The 17,091-nt window shown below is 40.6% G+C and overlaps 1 protein-coding gene across 1 annotated transcript in view; it reads right to left on the reverse strand.

Annotated features, from left to right (window-relative positions):
- The window catches only part of LOC131236918 (uncharacterized), a 38,373-nt gene extending 21,666 nt beyond the window's left edge, over window positions 1-16,707 (reverse strand). Inside the window, exons 1-4 of the mRNA XM_058234452.1 lie at window positions 16,202-16,707; window positions 3,023-3,631; window positions 1,303-2,484; window positions 887-1,214 (exon numbers count right to left, since the gene is read on the reverse strand). Of these exons, the coding sequence (XP_058090435.1) occupies window positions 887-1,214; window positions 1,303-2,484; window positions 3,023-3,631; window positions 16,202-16,387 (2,305 nt within the window). The 5' untranslated portion in view covers window positions 16,388-16,707. The remainder of the gene's footprint in view (window positions 1-886; window positions 1,215-1,302; window positions 2,485-3,022; window positions 3,632-16,201) is intronic.
- Window positions 16,708-17,091: the final 384 nt, after the last annotated feature.

Below are 17,091 nucleotides of genomic sequence, written 5' to 3' on the forward strand. Positions count from 1 at the left end.
TTTCAAATCAACTCAATTCCATACAGACTAAAATCCTCTCAATTCCACAGAAGTTCAAATTCATGCTGTCAAAAGAGCCCTTATAATGAAATACTATGCTAGGTTCTATTCTATATTACCCATAGGCTTAGGGGCATTTTCACGGTTAGATTATTACTGTCACAGAAATCAATGATTGTCTCAGATGAGTACAGCTATCCTGCACATTCATCTGTAAAACACCCATCACACCTAATGAAGGGAGTAATCACAGTCCCTCACATGGCCTATCATCCCATGGTGGGCCCACCATTGATCTCCACAATCCGATAGATTTAATTTCAAAAGGAGAGAAGATTTGATTTTTGCAACAAATTAATCTGAATTGTATGGTTGCAAGTTGTAACTAATATGATCGCTTTCTAATCGACTTTAAATGGAAATATTCCATATTGGGCCTCATTGCATTGTTGAATGAAAGATACCTTAAAATCTACAATTAATCATGGTATCAAAACAGCGTTATAACACGTGCACGTATCCTTTACTAGGTAGCAGTGTGTGGATCCATTTCTCCTCTAAGACCATGGGTCCACACCCTCATCCGATGTAAGAAAGCTTCTCCTATTTTCTTTCTTATCTTTTTCCTTTTCCTCTAATAGATCTTATCTTATCCTTCTCCTATTTTCCTTGCATATTGGTAACTAGAAATCTACAATTCTTCTATAACTACCAGTACATAATAGTTTTGGAGAGAAATTTTCAAATGTACCAGAAACTAAATTTGACAAAGTTAACATCAAGAAGAAATCTACAACAAGAAAATGTCACATTAATATTTCGGGAACACTGAAGAACCAGAAATATCTATATCAGAAACAAAGTAATCAACAAAAAGTACTCATACATTTAAAAAGGCTTCTGATTATTTTCAAGACAACAGCCACCTCGACCATATTTTTCCGACTATTTCCAACATCATCCATCTCCTCCCTTCCATCAGCAATGTGTATGAATGAATAAGAACCATACATACTTCCCTGAAGATAATGCTGTTCATAGCTAGCATCTGTGACATTTGGACCATCTAATAACTGGCCATTATAAAACTTGGCATTCGGGAAAGCACTTATTGCAGGGTGCATGCGATACTGAATATCAAGCAGATGTTTCTGATGCCCCAGTAAACCCAACCTTTCAAAAAGACTTCTTCCAAACCCAGCTTCCTCAGAGACCTAAAACAAAATAATGAAGCCCAAAAGATTAATGAAGCAAAATAAAAATGAAATGATTGCAGAATTTTATAAAGGAGAAGACCCAGACCTTGCTCTTCACCAAAGAAGGCAGCTGACGCTCATCTCCAATGAGAACAGCATGCTGTATACCCCTGGTTCGAAGTGGAATAACCGACTCACATTCTTTTAACTGTGCAGCTTCATCAATAACCACAACTTCCAAAGGTTCCATCTCATAGTAGCGCAACAAAGAAGCAGTCGAAGCAGTGCAGAAAATGAGCGTAGCATTCTTCAAGCAGAATCCTTTTATCCAATCCTTACCAATAATAAGGGGTAAGTGAAGAGTGTCTTTAAGAACTCTTAAAATACGAAGGCATTCTCTTCTCATTTTGTCCAAAGCTTTTCTGGCAGAGCCCTCCAACATGTAATGGGCACTAAGCGGCACATCTGTAGATGGAAAATATTCACTCAATGGATCTTCAGGCAAAAAAATCTCCTCTAGTTCTTTATTGGAAACCCCTCTGGTGCACAACAAACTTCCAAAAGTTTCAAGCAAACTGAAAAGAGCACCGATGTTTGCAGATTCATTTTCAGAAATGAAATTTCTAGCTAAATGGACCCGCAGAAGCCTCATACAGTCAGAAAGGGGTACTGCAATGGCCTTAAACCGCTTCTTTATAAACTCCCTAAAACTAACAGTCTCCTCTTCTGTTTCGTCTTCCAAATAAGCATGATACTGAGGGACACAATCTTCAAGTAAAGATATCAATGAAACTAGCATGTGTTTCCATCCAGATGCGGGTGCAAAGCATTTGGCAAGCTGTTCAGCACGATAGTCCAAAAATATCTCTTCAAGTTGAGAATTCTCATCTATTGACATTCGATCCTTATTTCCAAATAGCACCACATCACCCAATGAAAAACAAGAGAATCCATTTTCATTATTCCGTCCACGATATTCTTTGACTAAGCTCAAGAGACGTGAGCAAACTTGTGTGACTGCAACATTTGTTGGTGCACATGTAAGGGTCCTGCAGTTCATGTCCAAGAGCACCCACAGCAATGCGCTAGTGGTTTTTGTCTTTCCTGTCCCTGGTGGGCCCCAGATAAGTTTGAATGAATGCGAATGCTTGCACTGTATAGCCGTTAAAGCACTTAATATTGCATGCATTTGTGAGGCATTCAAATTTAAAGAGATTAAATCACCATAGAATTTAGTAGCCCAAACATCTATTTGTCCATAAGAACAGGCATTGCATGTGCTCACGTCCTGACAAGAAAAAATATAAAAACCATTACTCTTTACATCTATGAGAAAATTATGCCTTGAGTGAAAATCAAGAATGACGTTAGACAGTATCACTGCCAATAAAAACATATGCAGAAGAGCCAATGAAAACATATGCAGAAGCAAGTATGACTAGCAACAACAGTAGTACTAATTTATTTGTTATACTATTGCTAGCAGTGTATGCCCATCCAGACAGGTGCCGCTCAAAATCAAAGCCAAACCAAGCCAGGCATTACCGTTTGACAACCCTAGAGCCACTGTATACATGGCACAAGTACCTTAAACCAAATAATCAATTTGAAGGTCACCAATTGGATAATTCTGATCATCATTTTACTAAGATTTTCAGTTATGAACAATGAAAAATGGGACCTAAAAATTGGACTGTTCTGATAAGATACATGTATGCCACTACAGTAGAGTCCGTGCATATGGATTGCCATTTTTTCATGCCATGCAAATGTATCATGTAATTCTACTAAATTACAGAAAAAGCAGAAGAATCAGGTCTACATACCAAGGGCTTGGTGTACAAAACCTCTCTGATCATATTCAGATTTTTGTTGTCCTCATCAATCCCCAAGCTTAGAGCCTTCCAGATCCGATTGTTTGTCGTTAGATTTGTAAGATAAATTGCATAAAGTGAATTCCCCATTCCATCTGCAACTTCAATGCTCATTGATACTTTAATACCAAAACCTTTGTGGTATTCATTGTCCGATTCAACTTCAGAAACCAAAGTAACTGACTTTGAATTTTCTTTTTCATCAGTAAAAAGAATTTCAGGATCAGTAACTGATGCCAGAAAATAAGTCGTGCCATATCTTTGAAGATCTGCTGCAACCTCCGGAACCCTATTAGAAAGAATCAAAATATCTCCAGGGATTGGTTTGTAAATTTCACTGTTACCAAGACCTGATCCATGTTTCCAACCACTAACTTCAATGAAGTAAGATAAATCTGACGCATGCTTTGATTCCTTTATAGCTGTTATTTCCGCAAAAGGAGCATCAGAGACTGCTTCTAAAGTAGAGTACAAGTCTGCACGTGTTTCCTCTATTAGAGGGAAGATATATGACACCACATAATCCTCAACTGACGGAAATGTTTCTGGTATCTTCTTCACCTACAAAGAAAGAAGAAACAGATGAGAAAATAGACAGAACTCAACTATCATGACCTGATCCCAGTGTCCAGATACACAAGCGACCCCAACACCAAGCCTAAAGGTGCAACTTGGGATAAAGTTTTTTTTTATTGAGTACTAAGCACGTAATCACTCATTCAATCATTACAACATTCAACCAATAGTAACTAGCATCAACCTTATTCGATAAACATTCGATATTGCGAAACAATACTCATTCTCAACACAAATATTACAATAAATGCTTCCAAAAATAAACTAAGAAAAATATCCACAAATCCATGCCAAGCTACAAAATATACTAAGGAAAATATCGTCAGGTATTAGGCTATCGCTGCGGGTCATCCTGAAATTTTAGAAATAACAACTTGGATGAGATTAATGAGCCCCTTTGAGTACATCTCTATGCATATGAGATAATTAAACACATCTTGCTATAGTTAATTGCAATTAACATGTTGATTTGGGAAACATATATAAAACTATGATGTGAGATAGTTATGAATGTGATGCTTATGGATGCAATAGCCAACACATCTCAATACAATTAACTTCATTGAACAGCCAGGGCTATTTTACACCAGTTGGCCAAAACTTTCACAACCACTATCCGACCTTGACAGTGGGAACTTGTTGCACACCCAGATGGTTACCTGACACAGCCTGACGATAAGAAACCCCTTTTATCGCAACATATTCTATAGGCTCATTACACCTCTTCTACACCTAACGTCGACAATGTGAACCTCTTGCAACATGTGCTCACCCACCCGACTGTTAAGGGTCAAATATTGCATATTAGACCCCAATTATTGCCTGATTTTATGAACATGGTACCGTTTAACACCCTATTTTAATCGTGTTTGTGATGCAAGGTGTATTTACGAGCGTGGACTGCAAAAGGATGCTAAAAGCATTGATTTGACGCTCTGAAGTCACCAAGGCAAGGGACAGACTCCAGGGGACCAAGATCGAAGAATTTACACGCCCGAGATTCGAGAAAATCCAATATTTCACGATAAAAAGGCCTGAAATTCATCCAGAATGCAAGATCACAGGGTTCCCACCATCCGTTTGGTGCGAAACTTCATATCTGGCTAAGGAACATAACTTAACCGTACACGTCGAATTTTAGCCCTTGGATCCTTGTGGAAGTGGCCCAACAGTTAGATCAGCCCATGAATTATCAAACTGGGGCCCACCTGATATCTGGATATGCTTCACTTTTGGTCTCAACCCATTAAATGAGCTGAAAAAACAAATGGATGGAGCGGATTTATCAAGAACATCACTGTGGGACCTACCCAGTGATGCGTGTGCACTGCTTATGCACGGCCGAGCCGCACCGAATCAACCAAGTCGGTCAGCATGCGCTGACCCAACCTGTATTTGAATTCAAATCCCGCCTGAGGGGATTTCGGAACAGGGACCTGCGGTCCATTCTTGTGGGCCACCATCACGAGTCAGAGGTCCGATCCAGACCATCCATCAGAGTCCTACAGGACCAAGACCTAGGTGGAAATTTTCCAAGAAACAGTGAGAACCTGATTTTAGCCATTCAAATGGAAAATAAACGGTGCAATAAAATTACCGGCGGGCCACACCGAATCCAACCCAAAACTGACTATTCCCGACTAATTTTTCGAGGATCATTCAATGGACGGAGTGGATTTCTCAAACGCCAAAGAAAGTGGGCCCCACCAAGCATTAGCGCGGCCCCCTACGTAAATCTTCGCACATCCGAGAAACCCAGACATTCCGGGCGGTTGTGCGTCCATGGTCTGGGTTTTGGCCTTGATCTGAACCGTCTAAATGATAGAGAGGGAAGATTTATCCACTTCCACGCTGGCAGAATTGATCGGAAGATGAACAGCAGGCCGCACGAAGTTTCTGATCACCGGCTGCGTAAGCTGCACCGCCTATTCTGCCGATTCCTTGCTGTAAAAGGAAATCGGTTCTCATGCTGCGTAAGGAGATCTTCTCCACGCACCGACTCCAGCCCTTACGCACGAGGAGAAGAAAGAGAAAGGCATTCAATCCATTGCCTGGACTTGGAACAGAGAGCGAGGGAGCGCTTGACATGAAGCAAGTTCCAAACAGAGTATTCTGCCCTTCGTTTCTTTTTTTTTTATTATTAATTTATGTTTTTTTTAGAGGATAGTTTATCATGGCCATGATTTGCTAAACCTCTTAGCTAGGGCTAAGAGGTGAAGCTTGTGGCAGGATGAGAATGATTCTACGGCTCTGATTTATATTAGACTGAACTTATGTTGATTTTAGTTTGATTAATAGGAATACTTTTAGTTTTTAATGGTTTGTTGCGACTGAAATTACAATGGATCTGCGATGGCTTTGAGTATTTCTTTTCCCTTATTTTGATTGTGAAAATAGGCAGCTCTGTTGTTCACCATTGCCCCTTGGACATAGTTGGATGATGGAATCCCTCCTAACATTCATACATCTTCAGATTGGTTGCGAATTGGTTTAATTCTGTTGTTTACTTTGTCTCATGGGCATGATTTTGTGACGGAGTCCACTCTAATTCATATACCTTTCATCTCTTTGAAAACTAGATCATAGGAAGTTCAGATTGAGCTTTAGTGATATATCTTCCAACTGGATGAAGATGGGACAGAATTCAGTCAGGTGTGTAATTCATCTCAGTGATTTCTCTTGAAATAAGCTTGGTGGGTTGCACTTGAATTTTGAATGTGGGCCTCAGGTTGATATTTTTTTCTTTCAGTCGCCCATTTGGATGTAGAACTGGATTGAATTATGATTTGTGAAAGTAGATTGCATGGTTAAAAGACTCAGTGACTCTGTCCGACTCATTCGATCCTGAGTTGAATGGGGACTCACCTGAGTTGGGATGTCTCACGGGGGCGACTCATGGCATGGTATCGAACTGGATTAGGTCCTACCGGGTCTGTGTCGACACGCACAAGTCACATTAGAGTCTTAAGGCCATGGTTGATTGCCTGTTCACACTAGTAGTCTCAAATTGCTGTTATGTTTCTTTCAAGCCTGACTAAAAAGATTCCAAATTGCAATTTGGAGCCTATTCCACCTTGGTATGAATGTGAAGAAAATTGCAAATTGTCATTTTACACTTCAACAGATTAGTTGTTTCAATTCAAATAGACAGTGCATCCAAAAACACCTTTGTTCCTTTCAGTCCACCCATCTATAATGGAGATTCCCATCCTTGAAAAACAAAATTTGCTGAATCCAGAAAAAGAACAGGACTCTATTTGGGGCTAATACTTTTACACACCCTATTTTCATAAGATGATATACACTAATTAATAATCTCATGGCGCTATGAATGTAGATAATTGTAACCATATGCATATGAATGATTAGTTATTGTTCTGTTTAGAAATTTGAAAGGATAGATTGATTGTTTGAGAAGAAAAAAGAAAGTGGGAAATGTCCAGTTGAGTTCATGAATCAAGCGTAGATATCTCTGATCTCTACAAATGAATCCTCTAAATCCCTAGTTTCCTACCTTTGAATTCTACAAATTTTAGTTTCCTATTTCACCATTATTCCCTCATATTTACTTGATTTAGATTTCATCTTATTCTAGTTTTAGTTCTAGTTATTTTCATATTACGAACAGGTTTCAGTCCTTGTGGATTCGACTTCGGTCTTACCGAGTTTATTACTACATCACAACCCTATACTTGGGGTGTGAACACCGACCCGACAATGAAGGTCCCAATTGGTACCAAGTGAGGTTTAGGGACTCACCCAAGAGACCCCTCGATGTTCCCTTTTATTTGGCTTCAGGGATTTTCAACCTAGGGGATTCAATTGTCCCTCCCAAATTTTCCGAAGTTTCCAAAGCATCCTTGTGATTCTAACCATCCACATGCATGGGGTACATGAGTTCATCATTCCAAACCATCCCAAGATTCTAACCATTCACATGAGCTCACAAATCCGAACCATCTCAAGGTTCTAACTATCCATATGAGCTCACAAATCCGAACCATCTCAAGGTTCTAACCATTCACATGAGTTTAAAAATTCCAACCATTCCATGGTGCACATGCATGAGTTCTTATGTATGATTCGAGAGGAAATTCTTTTACGTTAGCAAGTTATCAAATAGTAGGTTTACACATGATTTGCTACTTAAGAAAATGGCTAGTCTATACATGATTCCTCATGGAATAAGAGATGTAATTTACACACTTGTGCACATACCATTTGTCTAGTTTATTGCACGTGTTCACTTGAGCAAGAGTCTTTACTTGTACACACACATAATGTGCACCTCATAGATCTAACTTGTCACACTAATACACTTGAACATTGGTCTATCTTGCACACACATCACATTCAAATAGTGGACTGTTTTAGTCACCACCAAACAAGGTTGAGTGGATTGGTTTGTGTACAACTAACACAATGGTCAAGTGAACTAATATTGGCACCATACACCCATGCTCAAGTGAGCCAAGTGGACTTAGTCAAGTGAGCTAAGTTCAAGCATCATTCACACATGTTCAAGTGAACTAAATCAAGCATCGTTCACACATGTTCAAGTGAACTAAGAAAGCATCATTCACACATGTTCAAGTGGACTAAGTCAAGCATCATACACATGTGTTCAACTGAACTAAGTCAAGCATCAACCACACATGTCCAAGTGAACTAAGTCAAGCATCATTCACACATGTTCAAGTGAACTAATTTAAGCATCATAACCACTGTTGTAATCAGATGTCTTAAATCTGTAATTCCCGCGCTACTTGACCAGTCGAGGACAGCTCGACCAGTAGAGGAGAACTCGACTCGAAGTCCAGCGTGTTTTTTCTTTTAGGTGTCCGAGCTGTTCGACCAGTCGAGGGTCAGGCTCAACCAGTCGAGGGTGCCCTTCGACCAGTCAAGGACCTGGCTCGACTAGTCGAGGGTTACGCAGATAGCGCGCGGATTTTGTGCAGACTACGTAAATTTGGGGCGGTTTCACAAAGGTGAGGAAGGGGAGTCTCCTAAACTATAAATAGGGGTCCCTAGGGCTATTCTAGGGTATGCTAAGGCTTTTTAAAGGGGTTCCAAGGGTTCCTAAAAGGGTTTTAGGGTTTCTAAAGGGTGTAGCAAGGGTGAGATTCGAGGTTGTTTAAATCGGGTAAGTCCTCTCTTTGTAAATTCTATTTTATAGTGGAATTTTGTTGCTTTGTGTCGTGGTTTATTCCCAAAAGGGTTTTCCACGTTAAATCTGCGTGTTCTCTTGTGTGTGCTTGGTGCCATTGGATTGCTATCCTAGATCTAGATCCGTGTGATTCCGTAGCTCAAATCCCCAACAACCACATGTTCTAGTGAACTAAGTCAAGCATCATTCACACAAGTTGAGTGAACTAATTTAAGCATCATAAACACATGTTCTAGTAAACTAGTTCAAGCATCATGTTCAAGTGAACTAAGTCAAGCATCATTCACCCATGTTCAAGTGAACTAATTGAAGCATCATTCACACATGTTCACGTGAGCTAATTTAAGCATCATAAACACATGTTCAAGTGAACTAAGTCAAGCAACATTCACACATATTCAAGTGACCCAATTCAAGCACCATTCACTCATGTTCAAGTGAACTAACTCCAACATCATTCACACATGTTCAAGTGAACTAATTTAAGCATATGTCCTAGTGGGTTGATCCTAGCATCATTACCGCAAATCCAAGTGGACTGTTTTAGGTCCACTAGGCCATCCTAGGTGGCTTGCCACCTCTTGCCTTGGATCATGCACGGAGAAGGAAAAAATGGGGATGAGTGAGTGAGATGTACTTGGAGTTGGGACTTTTTTGGAAGTTAGCTTGAGCAGTACTTGCCCTTTTTCCAACAACCCTGATTGTGGAGGCATTTCCTATATATAGTTCTTGATCATCCCACACTATTTCGTAGGAACTAAACATGTTGCAATTTCTACAAACATGTTTAGTAGTGCCATACTCTACCCACCATTCAACATCTTCACTCACTATATTGACCTCAGAGATGACAATTGCTAGATTCATACCTTCTACCATATTAACTTGCCATTTCTTTTCTTACATTTTCTTTTTTGTATTTTCAACAGTCTTTCTTAAAGTAGCCGGGGATTTTGCAAAAGAAGCTTGGACCCTTCTTCGATGTGTTCTTTTTGAACCATTGATTATTAGGTTTGAGTTAATCAGCCTTTTTGAAAGGTGGCTTCTCTGATTTCTGATTCACACTATTCTCAACTAGATTAGCATTACCTAAGGTCTCTTTTTGTTCTTTTTTTTTTGTCACGGAGCTTAGATTCTTCTTCCAGGAGATCCTCTAAAGATATTTTCTCATTTCTCAATTTCATAGATTTCCTAGTATCCTTCCATTTAGTTAGTAGTTTGGCTATTATGGTAAATACTAGAAAGGATTCGTCAAGATTAGTGTCATCGACAACAATCTAGTGGATGATGACCTGCAACTCATGTACTTGATCGAGGACAGGTCTCTCATCCAACATTTTGAATTTTAAAAACCGACTCATAAGGAATTTTTTGTTTCCTTCATCTTCAGGTATATATTTGGCGAGCAGTGCCTGCCACAATTCCTTAGCAATCTTCTTTTTGTGGTAGACGACGTCAGATTATTCTCATCGCTCGTTCGAGTAGACGGACCGAGTCTCTTCCCTTTGGCCGCCTTATTTGCAAGATCGCACATGAGTTCGGCTATAGGCTTGGAGCTGAGAAGCCGGTCCCTGTTCGCTATATCAACTTGAGGACCATTAAGCTGATGGAGGTTGGTTCTGGTCGGCTTGCCTCTGAGGGTGAGGCCGGGTCTGAGAGTGGTGATGATGAGAGTTATGCTGAAGGCGGTGCGGAGTCTGAGGAAGAAGCAGAGCAAGATGAGGAAGAGATTGAGGCACAGGATTCGAGTGATCGCTCTCCTCCTGTGGTGCCAGAGCAGGGCGCAGAGCAGGTTGCCAGAGATGCCCGTCTTACACGGCTTGAAGAAGGGCAAGCTGCTTTACGCCAGGAGATGGTTGATCTTCGAGGCTTGGTTAAGCACAAGTTCAAGAAGATGTCTCGGACTTTGAAGTCTATCCTGTGTTGCTTGCAGGATAAGGGTGCTCCGCCTCCGTCTCCTGATTCCGACGAGTAGCATCGTCGTGGCCGTCTTTGCTTTGTTTGGTGTTTCTTTCTGTGTGTGGCCGTTGTTGGCCTGTAGTTGGAGTTGTTGTAGTGTGGTAGCTGTTAGTGGTTGTAGTTTTTGTGGTAGTTTGAAGTGTTAGATGTTGTTGTTTTCATGCTTTCCTAGTCGTGATTCATGTATTGTTGCACTACTTGTATTGCGACAATTTTGGTTAATGGAATGCATGTGATTTGTTTTTGGAGTTGTGCTGTGTTGTTGTTGTGTGGATGGATTATGTGGAAAAGAGCGTTAAAGAGGTGACCCTTTCATAAATAGTCGTTACGCACCCAATCTTATCGCTTTTGAATTTGTTAGGCCGTATCATTATTGGAAAGCAGTGTAGGAGGATCTTGAGTAAGTGCGTGATCTAACTTGAGCACTGTGAGGAAGAGACACACTCTCGATTACCATCGAAAGAAAGTTGAGCAATTGAATGGTGTTACTCAAATAAAGTCAGGATGGCCCATAGAAGAGGCCATAATATTGCTTTGAAATTGAAAGAGTAGAGGCAGAAAGAAAGGAAAACACTCACTTAAAGTTAGGCTTAAGGCCCATTACGATGTCACTATCTTAAAGGTGATATTTGCACCCTATTGGTGGTTAAACCAATTGGTAAGAGGATTACAGCAAATCCGCCTCTAGCTTACAATAAGTTTATTATCCTAAACTGGAGAAATGTGGGCTTCGACTTACAAAACCAAAAAATTCGTACTTAGACACACTTTTATACTGTACACCCCTGACTTCTATACTGTTACAGTTTATTCTGACTTTTTAACAGTTTGCAGTTTACCCCTTGAAAAATCTGAAACTATCTATGGAAAAAAAAAAACCCCAAAATGGAAAATGGAGAAGACGGAGAGGAGATTGTTGGAGTTATTATGATTCAAAATGACTCGAAAGTGGGTTTTTACAAAGTTTCAAGGGACATTAAAGAGCCCATTTCATAAGAAGACACGTGCCTTTTCATGTTTACATGAGATGATGCCTCTTCATTAATGGCATCCTTCCACTATTAATATCATCATTTCACCGCTATTTCAAAATCAAATGATGCTCCATTCACCAAGACGCACCACCATTCACAAACAAATGGTAACCAACAATCACCGAAAGCCACAACCCTCTCATTTTTTTTAAAAAAAAACCCAACAATTTTTTTTCTTTATTTTGGAAAAACCCAACAATATAACCTCTGCCTCATCCAAACTGTCCAGATTCATTTTAGTAAAATTCCTTAAAATGAGGAAATTCTTAGAGAAAATGGGGAGGAATATATCTTTTTATCCATTAGGCCCACTTCTCGACAATCTAAGCCATTAATCGTAATCCAAGGCATCTTAACTATAGAATCAAAGGGATGATAAAATCCTTTCTACACTATAGTGGGTAGGTGGACCTATGGCATTCGGATCCCGAGTACTCGCCCATCCGGACCGACTTTCAATATTTGACAAAAATTAGCCAAAATCACATGAAAGAAAGAGTTATCTTAAAATAAAAAGGAACAAACAAACAAAGAAAAAGATGCAGCATGAGACGATGCCCGACCCTTTGGCACGGTGTTGACCGAAATCTTTACTAAAAAAGTATCATGCAATGCTCGCGAAAATCCTCGTGGTAAATTACTGTTTTAATTTTCACAAATGGGGCCCATGGTTTACCGATCCAAGCTGTTGATACTGTGAGCCCCACTGCGGATGGCCTAAGAACCAGATCTTATGGATGGACCAAAAAAATCTAACCCTTAGTAGGTAGCCAGTATACAGTTAAGAAAGAAAATGCAGCAACTGTTCAAAGGTCACATATTCTATCGTTAGGATCTTTCATCTGAATTACTTTATAGGCCAAACTGTGTGAGTAACATCATATCAACGGTTTGGATTCACGAAAACATAATCTCCATAGGACAAACCGGATAGCAGTAGCACTCTGTAAATATCCTCCGTGCCGAAAATTATAAAATCCGACAACGACCTAAAGTCCAAATGTCAAATCCAATGTCGCGTTTTCAGGACGATATCTGCGAAAGCCTTTCGCAGGAGGTTCCTGCGCGAAACCTAGGTGGGGCCCTCCATCATGTTTATGAGAAATCTACTCCGTCCATCCGCTCATTTTAGGACTTATACCAAAAATGATTAAAAGGATCCAAGAATAAAGTAGGCCGCACCAAACGAAAAGGTGGGTGGTAAAATTACTATTGTTGAACCTCCCTGGGTCGACAGTGATGTTTACATGCCATCCACACCATTCATAATATCATTCCTATTGAGATGAACTGAAAACACAACTATTATCTTGATTCAAAACTTCTATGGCCCCATGGATATTTCAACTATAGACTTTTAATCCTCACGGTTTTGGCACACTTATTAGATTCGGTTCATGTCTAGCCCCATATGCTAAAATTATTTCAAAAATCGGATGGACTGAGTGGATTTCTCACAAATATAGCAGTGGGTCCACTTAGGTTTCTAGCACAGTATCTTCATCCACACCGTCCATCTATTTTTCCAAATCATTTTAGATTATTGGCCCAAAAATAAAGAAAATAAAAGGCTCAAGTGGATCACACAATGGGGATTTAATTCCAACCATTGAAAATTTCTCGGGGGACCACAAAAGTGTTGGATCAAAATGATATTTGTTTTTTCACTTCATCATATGTGACGATATCAATGGTGAGCGTCCTTAGCACCGCTGCTTCCTGTGGTGTGGTCCACTTGAGCCTTGGATCAGCTTTATCTTAGAGATAATAATTTAAATGAAACAGGAAAATGGATGGACGGTGTAGATAAAAGCCATACATCATGGTGCCCCTCGGTGGTCCCTGGAGCCTCCGCCTGTGGGAGCTCCGAACAGGCGGGGTACACGTGAAACACACGTGGGAATAACTACACTCATTGGAGAATGGCAACGTCTCACAAACCAGCAATCAGGTTGACTGGGATTGACATGGGATTTAGCTTGTTACAACTCATCCCATGATTGTGTCAGGTACGCCGTGGGATGTTTTGATCCCATGCAATTAACATGGCATATTTGGATATCTAAAGTTGGAGCAATAATGTTGGGAATAGATCCTAAACATGCTTAGTAAAAATCATGAAATTGAGATAAGATGTCATAATTCCATTGTGCCACATGTAAACCAATCTTCCTGGGATTAGGATTCTGTGTAGCATTAGACTGGTTGACTAGCAATCTTGCTACTGAAGTGGCATCCCAAGGTTTTTTTGTGCCCCACCATGATGTATGTGTTGTATCCACGTCATTCAATCATTTTGAGAGACCACTTTATAGCATGATTCAAAGATCGATGCAGATCTAAAGCTCAAGTGGACCCCACCACAGAAAACAATAGGGTTTAGGGGTTAAAAGAGTTTTCGATCAAGCTGATATTTGTGTTTTCCCTTCATCCACGTCTATGCTGACTCATAAATAGATTTAACATCAAATAAACATCTTGGTGGGCCAAAAAATGAATTAACGGTGGGTGTTACTATCTCCACTGTTTTCTATGGTGAGGTTCACTTGAGCTTTTGATCTAATTCATTTTTTGGCTCATGCCATAAAAGGATCTCTCCCAATGGTTGAACGGTGAGGATACATCACATACATTATAGTAGGGCCTACAAACCTACTGACGTCACTTCATTTGCTAGAAGCCGTCCTGCCAGGCATTTCTCCGAACATGAATACCGTGTGGAACCTCCGAAGCCATCCCCGTATCAAACCATGCCATGAGTTCAACCATACTCTGCGGTGTGCTCAATGGACCGGATGATTCCGGTGGAGAGTTCAAAGCGCGGGATTCTCGCAATCCAGTACTGTAGCAAAGAATTCAAGAAGACAAAACATAGGCGACAAAAACCACGCATTCCAAATAATGGGCGCTATTATCAGAAGTAATATGACAATACCATCCCTTATAATCCCACTGAATTCCACGCGCCAGACCAGCCATTAACGATCACAACCACTGATTCTCAAATAGTTTATGAACAGTCTAAATGGACCTACAATTTTGGACGGCTTATTCTAAGCCACGGGTTTGATTTCCAAATGCATGCCTACCAGACGAACGCGAGTTGCCTGTGCCCCCGCCAACAGGAAGTTCTGTAGCGGCAGCTACGTAGGCCCACCCCAATGTTCACGAGAAATTCACTCCGTCCATCGGTTTATACATCTACCACACGCCGGCTATATAGCTGGTGTATTGACGTCAGCAAGTTCTGTGGGTTCCATCATGAGGTATGTGTTATATCCAAACCGTCCATCCATTTGGCGAGCTCGTCTTAACGCTTGATTCGAAAAATAAGACAAATCTAAATATCAATTGGGCCACACCGCAAAAAGCAGCGGGGGATTGAACGTCTACCATTGAAACCCTTTTGGGGTCACAGGAGCTTCGGATCAATATGAAATTGGTTTTACCTCTTCATCCATGTATTTGTTTTCTTATTAACAGATTGGATGGAAAATAAACGTTATGGTGGGCCTACGAATTTTTTAACGGTGAAAATTATTATCCTCGCTGCTATTTTTGGTGTGGTCCATTTGAGCTTTGGATATGATTTGATGCCACAAAATGATCTCAAAAAATGAATGAACGGTGTGGATATAATAAATACATCATTGTGCGGCCCACGTAACTTTGATCTCATTTGAACCGTTCGTACAACTAGGAGCTCGAGGAGCGTCGGCGCTCGTCTTCGCACGACACGTATCTACACCAGCTACATAGCTGGTGTGTGGTACACCAGCCAATCCGCACATACAAAACTCAAGTGGGCTACACGATACAAAAACAGTTAGGATTGAACGCCACAGTTGAAAACTTCCTGAGGGCAAAGAAGCTCTAGATCGAAGCTCTCGATCAGTCTAACATGCTTTTTCAGTTCATTCGATGGGAATGACCTTGTGAACGGTTTGGATGAAATATAAACATCAATGTGGGACCCAGGAAGGTTTCAACGGTGGGCATTTACATTTCAATCTCCTGTCGTGTGGCCCACTTGACTTCTGGATCTGCCACTTTTTTAGATCACGTCCTAACATGAGCTGGCGAAACTGATGGTGATGGACGATGTGGATTTCTCACGGAGATCTGGGTGGGCCCCATGGAGCATCCACCTACAGGAACTTCCTGTTGGCGTGGGACACAAGGCAACTCGCGTCTCCGCCAGAGTTCATGGAACTTTTCCTCTTCCGCCTGCAGACAGAAACAGGGGCAACCGAGGAAAAGGACGAAACTGCCCTAACCGCCTACGTCCAACGCATATCATTTCCACCAAATCAAAAGGGGTGTTCGAGGAAAGAAGCTGTAAATATTTAGAGAGAGCGAGAGAGAGAGAGAGAGAGAGAGAGAGAGCAAACAGACCTTGTCTATGTAGCGCTCCTCATCGAAGATATCTTCAATGGACCATGAGAGAACCAAATCGATCAAACTGGGAAATCTATCCCCTTTCTGACCGTCCAATTTCATCCATCTTCTCCAAGAAAGGACCAAATTGATCAAATTGGGATCTTTGAAAAATGGGCCTTTTCTACCGTCTGATTTCATCATCCTTCCTTCACTCCTAAAACAACCCAGTTATGCAAATTTCAATACCTTCTTCATCTAATCAAATACAAAGATGAAAATATATAAAACTCCCCCAGAAGAAATGGAATAAGACGAAAAAGGGTTTCTTAGTAATGAAGGAAACAACCTCGGAATCCATTACTTCCACGGTGAAAAAGACATCCAATTTCTTCCTTTTCCAAAAGAAAACCCAATCAAAGTTCCAAAAAGAAGTACGGCTTTGTGGAAAAAGATTTCCTAGCAATAACAGTGGAAAATCGATGATGGTATTAACTTTAGAATGTCCGTACATCTTGAGGAAAAAAAACTCCCTACTGCCATTTATTTATGACCTATTAAGATTAATAGGAACTCTGAATAAGAAAATACATTTCCCGCCCAAAAAAGGAGAGAGAAAAAGCTGAAATATTCCAAAAAACTGCTTGGATGAATCCACACCGTCCAAATTTGGGTGCTCAGCAATGAAACCAAATTCCAAACAGTCCGGTCCGTTGGGTTGCCTCGAGTAGGAAATATTCATCGGTCTAAACGAAAAGCTGTAAAATCCGGTGTCCTGTTCGGAAACGGACTGGCTACACCCCCTGCCACCAGCTCAGTGGCTGATGGTCGGTGCTCTGTAGGCCCCACTATGATGTATGTGTTTCATCCATTCCGTTCATCAATTTTTACAGATCATTTTAGGGTTG

Source organism: Magnolia sinica, chromosome 2 (assembly GCF_029962835.1).
Source record: "Magnolia sinica isolate HGM2019 chromosome 2, MsV1, whole genome shotgun sequence".
In the NCBI taxonomy this organism is placed as follows: Eukaryota; Viridiplantae; Streptophyta; class Magnoliopsida; order Magnoliales; family Magnoliaceae; genus Magnolia; species Magnolia sinica.